The sequence below is a fragment of the Mya arenaria genome, chromosome 16, assembly GCF_026914265.1.
Source record: "Mya arenaria isolate MELC-2E11 chromosome 16, ASM2691426v1".
NCBI classification, from domain to species: domain Eukaryota; kingdom Metazoa; phylum Mollusca; class Bivalvia; order Myida; family Myidae; genus Mya; species Mya arenaria.
Window position 1 is genome coordinate 44,586,424 of NC_069137.1, and position 11,393 is coordinate 44,597,816.

At 33.1% G+C, this 11,393-nt stretch overlaps 1 protein-coding gene across 1 annotated transcript in view; it reads right to left on the reverse strand.

The window, feature by feature from the left end:
• The window catches only part of LOC128221684 (fibrillin-1-like), a 48,012-nt gene extending 41,993 nt beyond the window's left edge, over positions 1-6,019 (reverse strand). Inside the window, exons 1-6 of the mRNA XM_052930285.1 lie at positions 5,938-6,019; positions 2,514-2,709; positions 1,751-1,929; positions 1,245-1,347; positions 922-1,009; positions 527-685 (exon numbers count right to left, since the gene is read on the reverse strand). Of these exons, the coding sequence (XP_052786245.1) occupies positions 527-685; positions 922-1,009; positions 1,245-1,347; positions 1,751-1,929; positions 2,514-2,709; positions 5,938-6,019 (807 nt within the window). The remainder of the gene's footprint in view (positions 1-526; positions 686-921; positions 1,010-1,244; positions 1,348-1,750; positions 1,930-2,513; positions 2,710-5,937) is intronic.
• Between the last annotated feature and the right edge of the window lie 5,374 nt (positions 6,020-11,393).

Consider the following 11,393-nt stretch of genomic DNA (forward strand, 5'->3'; position numbering starts at 1 on the left):
TCATAATCCTAAGCCTAAGATGGTCACTCTTTTATATTACGATAATGAATTGGATAATAGCCAAACTGCATCTACAAGATTAAAGTGTAAACAATGGCACCGGTATCCATTGCTATAAAAATAATCATAAACATTCAGAATCATTATATTTGTTTCTTTTGCCGTATTACTACGGTTTCGTCGGTAGTTGTTAAAAGTGGCCAATCTTCATATTACAATGGAAAGTTTATTTTGGCAAACTGAGGTTAAACTTAATGATATTCTAAAAGAATGTCTAGCAATGCATGATAGCACAGTTTTTATGAAATATCATGCTTAGTTATACATGTACTTCGTGTCATAGTGTATAACATAGTTTGTCTATCACAACTAGCCTTTCAGTGGGTAACCTATACCTTAATACATGTACAATTCTGAAATATTTCATCAGTTAAAATATAATTATTGTCATGACCTATTGTATATGAAAATCATCAACAATAAATAAAATTCAGAACATTACGTGTTGCAGCCATGGAATGTGTACTATCGGTGTCAGTCTAAACGCATTTAAACCCGCTGGGAACACTGAGAAACAATCTGTTTGTTTTGGCACGCCAGAAAAGGGACTACTGTCATTGAGGTACAAAACCTTTCCACTTGTCGTATTCTTAATGATATGAACAGTCTCAGAATGTTTGGTGTTCTGTAAAATAAAATTAGGAATTATATTTAGATGAAAATATCATCACAGATATACTTTTTTTACCAAAACGCACTTACTATATAACATACGTTATCGCTTTTTACTAAAGCAACAACATGCGACATTCTATTTTGCATATCTATCAATAGCATAACACTATTCATCGAAATATATTGGTATAACAAACACGAAGCATTATAACATTTTTACCGATAAGACCTATGTCAAACACTTACCTTTACTCGGATCGCAAAGGCGACAATTTCCGTTGCGTCTTTATTGCCGGGAAAAATGTAATCCGTTCGTATTTGTACTTCCAAAAAGCTGACAAAAACATTCAAGTTATGATTAAACAGCTACAATAGAGAAATAGCAAATGGGTTATCAGTAAACAGGCATAGGATATCTTGTCAATACCAACGTAATCCGGCATTTCATATTTTACTTACAACTCTTATTATACAAGGTGGTCGTAATATATCATCTATTAACATATATTTAGTGAAAATGTCCCATATAGAAATACTATAAGGCAGTTTAATTAAAAAACAAAATTTACCCATCAGAACCGTTAGTACGCAGAAAGATATACTCCCCATGTCCGTTGAATGTGTACCGAAAATTGTCTATACTTTCTATTTCGGTATCACCCCCGGATTGTGCTGAAAACGAACACATTTAAACTATTTATCCCAAATAGAATCATGCATATCATGCTTAACATCACTGCACGTTCAATTCCAGATTTGTCATACACCTGGGTTTATATTTTAATCAAATAATAATTTGTATGCCCCTATAGTTGTATAATTGTGGTATTATTAAACCCCTTTTAAAATCATGAAAAGCAAACATATGGCTAATTTATGGATATGAAGATTTGAATATTTCTTTTGTCACATATATTCATTTTGGAAAGTGTTCAATTTTGAGTATTATAATAGGAAACAATATAAGCTTGAGTGTAAAAAAGAGAACGTGCAAAGCATATATATAGCAGAGTATAGTCCATCTTATCCTCATCCAGCACTTATAGAATGAACAATAAATTATAGCATAAGATACCGTCTGTTAAAGGTGACCATTTTTCACACGTATCTGGTACATTCAAGCGGTAGAAGGCTTTGCAGAGCTGCTCGCTACTACCACAACATAGTTGACGGAGGTCATTAATTTGCAATACCGTTTCAGAAAACTGCAAATATCCTCCATCTGGAGACGTTGTGATAAGCCTGCCATCCTGACTAGGAATAAGAACAAGGAAATGGAGTCGGCTATGCACTGCTTTAACATATGAACAGCATACCAATAAGGCAAGAAAATGTTAACAGTTGTCATTCCCTAAACACCATTTAAACATCGCAATAACTTATTGTATAGTTTTGAAAGATGTTTTATAGCATAGGAGTGTCTGCAAAATAGCCCATATGTACAATTGTGATGCAAGTATTTGACAAATAGTCGGGAGCGCTCCGGATGAGTTATTCGTCGTTACTACAGGTTTGATTCAAGTCAATTGAATCCCTAAATTAAGTTTCATTTATATTTGCTTAACAATTGGCATTCGCATAAAATAGTGTCCTTTGAAAAAAGGCAAACAAGCAATGCATGGAAAATATACAGACGAGCATTTGAAAAATATATAATTTTCATCGGTCCGATTAAAAGTGCAAATACTAAGTATACTAAGCTACAAAGATCCTGAAGTCCTTTCAAATAATTAAAAAGAACACCTCCAATTTAATAATCACCAATCGTTATTGATTTTGTTTTGTGTAGATAAATTAAACGCTGTTTTCTAAGAGAAGTACGGCTTAAACATGTTTACCTGTAGCAGCACGTTTGCTTAACTCCATCTGTGAAGAACCATTCTGTGTAGCAGTGATCGTCTTGTTTAAAGGAGTACTCAAACTCCATTTGGTGTTCATGGCATGGGCATGGCGTTGCTAACTTCTGCTTTGTGTTGATAAGATTCTTAAGATAATTGTCAGCGAGATACTTCTTACATTGCGATTCGTTCGTATCTGAAAAGGTTTATAACGCGTCTAAATATATATAAAAAAATCGATAACACATTATTAAATTTAACTTCAAATTTTTAAGAAAGCGCATTGTTAGATATTAAACTTGCCAATTGAACATATCCATTTGTACCAGTACGACTACATCTATTCGATATAGTTTACTGTTGTGTTTATATTTAATATAACAATCGAAATAACAGTGACAATTCTAAAGGCCTGAGACCGAGATTCGGATCATGCAGGTACAGGGGTCAAGACCAAAAAGAAACAAAATGCATCGTGCCAAATCAAAAGACTAACCCTCAAATTTCACAAATTCCACATACAGTCTAGTTAAGATGCGGAAATATTTACTTTTATGTGTTTTCTGTAAATGTGAAGCACAATAGAATAATATATATATTTTGCGCTATATAAATGCTATGTTTTTGTATTTATACAGTCGAACCCCGTTGGCTTAAACTGGATGTAAAGTACCGATTTCTTTATACTGAAGGTAAACATTCCCGCTAGGCCACAATCCCCACTTCTCGAGGTATTTTCACCGGTCCCTGATAATTTGAGCCAACGAGTTCGACTGTAATGATACAACTGCGACAAGGTCGTTAAGAATAAGCGTTTTTTCCTCTATAGGATAGAAATCAAAATTTGGGTTTGTTTTGTTTAGTTACATAGCTTTACTGATGTTCGTTACTTTCTTCGTTAATTCTCAGTATGTGTTTTGTCATATTGACGTGTTGATTACTTCGTTTGTGTTTAAAAGAAACACTAATAAAACAAAGAACGGTAAAACAAACTGAATTAGTAATTGAAAACAAAATGACAAAGCATGCATACTTTAAACATGACGTTGATTTTGAATACTTTGAAATGACAATTACATTACTTTCGATATTTCTTGTGCTTTTTAGAAACCTTAAATATCTTAGCTATTGCGGGGATTTGTAAATTGAAAGAAGTAGAATGTTTACGTTTTCTCCACCTTGTTTAATGTTTCATCATAGACATCAATTTTGAAGCAAACCTTCAAAAATTGGCATTCTTAACATGGAGAAAAACCCTGCCTGGATGTTTGCAATTGACGCAAATATTTGCTTTTAGGTATGCCTTTATCTCAAATTATCTTTCTAATTTTGTACGCATTACCATGTTGACTTTAGCGGTTATCCTCATGAGCTTTTATCAAGTTAGCCTGGGGTAATCTTCGTTTTCGGAAATCAAGAACAGATAACATTTTCTCCACTAGTACAGTTTTAAAAAAGATCTCCGTTTTAATTTTTGAACGTATCATCCCTTTATGTGCTCGGTGGGGACAGGTTTAAAAGTAATTTTAAAGTTTAATCATTTATATTAATCTATAACCGATCGGCATTGTATAAAAATAAATGAAAATAAACCATTTATGAACAAGGACCGTATCTCATAATGAGACATTCGTTTTATTGCAGGTTACATTCGTTTAGTTTCCGGCTTCATCAGTTAAACACTTTATTAAATTGTTTAACTTGACCTTTAAAGCTTCACTCTCACAGATATACCGTTTTTATTGTTATTTTGTTTTAGTTTTTGTCGTTGAAAGAGCAACTCTTTGAGTAAATATCTGCAAACCATTGATAAAAGATAACAAAAGATCAGTTCGCAGATTTTCATATTTCTGTTAGAAAATTAAAGTTTTATGGCGAAAAACTGCATAAAACGTCAATTTTTTAACTGAAATATAAAAAGCTGCGATTAATTTTTTTGTCAGCAGTCTTGTAATAACTGGTTTCCCTGCATTTTTGCAAAAATTGGTTCGTTCCAAGACAAACAAAAAAGTTGTCAAAACGTTTAATCTGTGAAAGTGCAGCTTTAATACTATTTACTTTCCTTTTCCTATGTATGTATACAAACAATTTTAACAAATACCATCATTGATTTATAATTTATGTTTATTTTCATTTTTCACTTTTTATTAAGATAACAAATATCAGAACAGGCTTTGCTCTCTCCAATTAATACGTTCGCTCATACATTGATATTAAAGTGTGTCAGATGACCTGAGCGATGTCAATATCTTATCATGCAAATATTCATGTGATGAGATGAATCTTGATAAGCTTTCCATATGCATAAGAACGTATATCATACAGACACACTTGTAATATTAAAACAAAGACAGACATTGATTTTCAAAAACAGTAATTTCTGTTCAAAAGTCGGTCTTTGTTGTTCTTTTTTTTCAAATCCCAATGCGAATGCAATTACAGAACAAATACAAAACTAATGGAGGAGAAATACAGACAAAACACAGAACTATTACTGCAAGAGTAAAAAACAAATAAAGTAAAACGTCATAAAATTAGGTATGTAAAAGAAACAAAAACAATATGCAGCATATTAACAAGAAGTTTGTTAATCACAGTTAGTAGAAAGGAAGTTTTAAACTAGTTTAAAATAGATGAATGTTTGATAGGGAGTCATTTTATGTACGATATAATCGAGACACCATCTGGTCACGATGTATTTCAGCTATCTATGTCCGACATAGTTTATCATGTTAACATAATCTATTGATAACAATATGGGCTTGTTTCTCAAATAGTGGCCTGATGGTAAAGACCTGCATGCTTCTCGGGCCTCATGTTTTGTTCAATGACATATACAGAGGAAGGTCAAACAAACACAAGAGACACAGACGCTTTAAGGCAGCAACTTAACGCAAATGCTAAATTATAGTACATGTATTATAAATGTTGGGAGCGAGTGAAAGAACTCATTCGAGGTTTAGCTTAAAAGCTATACCATATGTTGCAGAACAAACCTTTAAAGAGCCATGTATACAAATCACATGGAAACAAACGCTAAAAGCATGTTGTTTATCTATCAATATCGGATTATGCATTGGAACGGCTACCAAAAAACATTCAGTGGAGACTAAAACCGGTAAACGAACACTTTTAGTCGAAACTCGCTATGTCGAAGTCCGTTATCTCTAATTCTTGATGTGTCGAACTTTCTTGTTGGGTGTAGTTGTATTTCGGTTATGACGAATTATAATTATATCTAAGGTTGTTTTTCTTCCGCGGTCCCAATAACTTCGAAATTGCGAGTATTGACTGTAACTCAACAATTACATCTTCGACCTTTGACCGTAATCCTTCTGGTTAGTATCAAGGAGGCCGCTGTGACATGGATGTGTTCATATATCATACATTTTAAACTTAGGTATGAAAGAAAGCTTGTACATACCTGATGCGAAAACTCGTACGACATTTAAGACGACGACAACTGCAGAAAAAGTACCGAACAACACAAAGGCATTACACGCCATAATGTCAGCGTTTCTATTTCTTGTTTTGTTTACGTCTGTTTAATCCTACCGTCTGCTCGAATCTATGATTACTAATAAAATTCCATTAACACTGCCTTTCAGTGCTATTGTACTGTTGATGTGTCATTCTGATAAGACGTGTAAATGGTTTAATTGTTGGCATTACTTATTTCCCTTTATATCATTTGTAGATGCTAGCGGATCTAGACAACATGTAAGAAATCTGTATCCATAAAAAGACGCTTACAATTGACAGTTCAAATGTAATAAATGATGAAATGGTTATTAAGTGTAACTATTGTTACTAGCATATTATAATCAAAGCGCGAATGCACTGAAGACTATCTGCGGGCAAATATGTGAGAGTTGCAAAATTTATTTAAACAAGGGAAATGGGTGAAGGGCACATGGATAAAATTTGAAAACTGTCCCCGAGGGTCAAAAGCGCTTGTGCCTACATTGGGCGAGTAAAGAAACACATCTATATCTATTTTATGGCGTCTGGTGTCATTTTGTTTATGTAAAATTCACTTCAATCGTTGTAATCCCCCATAGCCATGTATCTAAGGTTACAATGCATGCCCCTTTCATTCGTTTCTAAAGGGTTTTCAGTGCTTTGATTAGATATCATAAGATAGAAAAGAATAATACGCCATATATATCATTTCCTTTTATGAACATACACGTTTTGTTTAAGGAAAATTAGTTGTTTACAAACAACTTCAGCAATAATTCCTTTCAAAATGCACAGCTTATCACTTCAGTCAACGTATCCCCATCCCATGTATTTAAGGTTATAATGCATTTCCCTTTCAATCCTTTCTTAAGGGTTTTCGTTGCTTTGATTAGATATCATACGATAGGAAAGAATAATACACCATATATATCATTATATGGGTAAAATGCATGCTCCTTTTAATCAGTTCTTAAGATTTTTCGGTGCCTTGCTTAGATATCAAACGATAGGCACGTATTATGAACATTCATGTTTTAATTGTTTAAGGAAAATATTTATTATTTTACGAACAACTTTAGCAATAATTCCTTTCAAAATACAATGCTTATCAGATGGTCGTTTTCCCGAGGTGAGGACAAACATGTGGTCAGTTAATGTATATAGAAACTGTTTTTAGAATAACGGTCAGTTAATGTTTTGAGAAACTATTTTTAGATTATCGGAAATTGTCTGTTCTAAGAATGAGAATATGATAGTGCTTTTTCAAGTTTAATTGATAAATTAATGTTATTAATGTTTTATGTAACTTAAAGTATCTTTGTAGAAACAGATCTAGTGTTGTTGTGAATGCTTCGCACTCTTTGGATGTTTTACAGGTTTAATCCGAACTACTTTGCTTGACCAAACGTATGCATAACTCACTGTCGTATCAGGAAATGCCTGCTTATATAAATTGAAAGCCTAATGTATAAAACTATCCCAAGAATACACCGGAACGAAGCTTTAATGCAAAAAAAATGAAAACATCTTATTAGAAAAGTTTACGCCTATAAGTCATAAAATGAATAGTATTTTGTTATTGTTTAGCAAGCAAATCATATTATTTGAAGCATTAGCAACCCGAAACCTGAAATTCAATTATTTTGACATTCAGAAAATCATTTTTGTTTCAAGCTTATCTCATAAAAGTAATATCGAAAATACACCATTACAAATAAGCGTGCTTCAGGGTCACGCCAGGTTACAGTAACAAACCCTGTTGGCGATGGGACACTTGCGGTCGGTAATAAATTCTGGAAAATCTTGGGCTTATATCAGAGTAAATATCATTATGTTACCTTCCTACCAGAGCCTCCATTGTTTTGATCCACATTCATCTAATAAATATAGCGATCTAAAAATAGTTATGTTCTGTTAAAAATAAAACGCTGGGATACAGAAATACAACGCGGAAATAGCCGTACAAGCAAGCACTCATACTCGGACCGCAATACAACTAATCTAGTTTTATGGTTTCGACGTCATTCTGCTTCATATAGATGGATTTCAGATAACCTAAAAATAGATTCTGCATATCATTAACTGACCACGTGTACTAGCTGGGGGCAAAACATTGCTGATAAACCCCTCCAGGTTAATACATTATATAGTACAATATAGTTCAATGGTCTAGTTTACATTATAGAACGTAATGGCAGACATCAATGATTTGAGTTATTTAAACACGTTGATTTGATTATGCATGGAAATTATCCTCCAGTAATGTAGCATTATATATTCTGTTGGAGCAGGAACTTTACCTGATCCTTACAAAATAACTGCAAGTATTAGGAAGTAATTCAAACAGTTTAGCAGTTCATGTTCAAAGAGACAATGACTTTCTTGAAAGATTAACAATAAAACTAGTGTTTATGTCAGATATTATCCCAGGGATAACAAAGAAAATTGAGTCAAACTTAAACTATTTTCAGTATTTGTATTTTCATACAGTATATTATCAGAAAAGAGTGAACTTAAAAAATCGTAATTTTGGTAGTTTATAGCGATAAACATAAAATAAACAATTCAAACCACAAATATTTGCTTTGCGTTTCGTGTTAGATGTAAACACCTAGTTCTATGTAATGATTGAAGGCATCAATTCAATAAAGTAAGTTGATTAACAGGAATACTTGAGTCCAGTATAAGAAACTTCCTCATTCTCCCTATGACACGCTCAACATGTATTCTCACATGTGACAATTTTCTGGACGGTTCATTGCCAGAAAGTTGTTTTTTTGTCCGGTGAATGAAGGAATCCTAAGTACAGTGCCGGAGGCTGCCATTTCCATGTTTGTGCTCTTGTTGTAAGATTATACGGGCTTTCAATTAGAAAATAATAGATTATTGAAATCACTTTGTTGTAACCAGGTTCAAATGCCTCATGTATATTTGATCGTGCCACTTCCCTCTCTGGCCAAACAATTAATTGTTTCAAACATTTAGCTAAAATTGGTACCCATGTGTTCCAAATTCGAGGAACTGTTGCCCCAAAAGTGTTAAGCTACATGATATGTCTTTGTTTGAAAGACCTAATCCAATTTTCATTAGGACAATCAAGAGGTAGTCTTTAAGTGAAAGTCTTGCCAGTATTTTTTTAAAGTGACACTCTGATTCAAAATCAATACATGCACATGTATAACAAACATAAATTTTGAGTGATTAACCTTTAACTTCTTACTAAATGATGAATTTATGAAAAATATTCATAACTGATAACAATATTGTAACCGTGTATTTAATATCTGAAAACACCAAAATATTAAATGATTGGTGAGTGCTAAAAGATTCACTGCGATCTTCTTTTGTCTAATTAGGTAGAAATCTCGTGTTTTCTGCACCTACCAAACCAAGCGATGCAACCTTATAAAATGCACATAAAGAGCCCTGTGTCACTTATAAAATGGATACCTTATTGATATAGTAGGGAACACCAAAAATTAATGATATGTAGAGAGGTAGTAGTATATGAGTAATTGAATAAAATATTGAAACCGGAGAGTGGTGATCCGGATATGAATGTAAAAGACTTCGTATTGGTACAAGGGTTGCATTTAACTGATAACACAAGATCAATGACACCTTCGAAAAATAGAAAAAATGAGAGTTATGACATACTTGTTTTACAAGATCGATCCGTCAATAGAGGACATAATTTTCAGGTTGACGATGATGTTGAAGGTGAAGACGTTAATGTAGAAAAAAAATGAATAAGGGAAACAAAGTACAAGGGTGACCTCACTTCGAGAGGAACTATCATTGGAAATAAGTGACGTCATTACGACGGATGACTCTGATTCTTTTACCGGGCATTGTATTTTATGTCTAAAGTATTGAGATCAAGACGCCTTTCACGTCTAAAGAAGAGTTCTAATGAGAATTGCTTTGCTCATATATATATATAAGTAGGAAACTATTATTTTGCAGAAAAAGGCAAGTAAACGGTTGACAATTCGATGTATATTGGCTAAGAGTTAAGGATTTCTAGTGAATTTCTAGTTAACAGTTAGTGTTCGTTTGTATCCTACTGCTACTACTAACACTACTACATAAACAAAATAATAAGAATTAAAAACATACGGCGCCATAGGTTGCCTTGTTGCGTTTCTGTGCTACTGTCATAGTTGGTATTATATGCATCTTGCATATACATTATATTAACAATTTGTGTTGTGTCAAATGGTTTGTAATCTTAATTTGTGTGATAGCGGCCAACCCTGTGCAAAACAAAATATAATGATCTATCAGCGTTCCTCTTGGGTATTTGACCTGACCATTCTTGTAATATTTGCGATAACACTTCTTCACAGTGTTTTATTTGGCACCTTAGCTTGGCACCTATTATTCATGCTTCTCCTATATATTTTATTTAGAAATAAGATCACATAGCGTTGCAACAACTCTGTTTTTAAAACTGTTCCTATCATCATCAATTCATTTCCTTGTCATATTTTTATATTGTAAGCCTCACTTAAACTGTCATTGCAGCTTTTATACAATTGTTAATCATATACTGTATGCTAACACATATTCGGTTGAAAAAATCATAAGAGCTGATGTTGAACTTGTTGCTATTATGCCGACTCAATCTAAATTGATCTTATATAATCTTATATTAAAAGCACATCAGTTACGTCAACCGCAAACGCTTCGTAATATTTTGAGTAAAAGGGCACGCGTTTAACATCGGATTGTGATTAATAAAGCGGATTAAGGATACCCGAACTAATGCTTTTACAGTGAAGGTGCACCCAAATAATTATTGTATCATAGTTTGCTGTGAGAGCAAACTTTTGTACCACAGGTTGTTAGTTTAAGATACCTGTTATCAAAACACACTGATTGAACGACGTACTTCACAAGATTATCATGAAACACCTTATCGCATTTTCTGAAATCGCACATTAATCATGACTATGCCTTGTTCTTTTAATAAGAAATAACCATATATGTCAGCAAAAGAATGAACACCACCTAGTATGAAACTTATTTTCAAAACATGGGAACCTTAACTTTATATTGCTTAAATTATATCAAATCTTCAGCTACGTAATTACTTTACTTTATATAAACTATCTGAACAAGGATATGTTATTCATGTGGTAAATACATATGTATAAAGTTTTGAGTTAGTTGGAAAAACTTGTGTAAAATTTAATGCCGACACTCAAGGCGTTTAAAATCTCCATGGTTGGCTTAGGAAAGTTAACAATTCTAATTATGAAGATGATATATTTATATTGTAAGTTACTGATTATTTAAATATCAACTTTATCACAGCTCATATATGCGGCGTTGAACCTGTATGTACGCACACTAGGGTCAAATCTCAAGAACACTTGAGATTGTCATATTTCGTTGCCGCCCTCTTTACAAAGG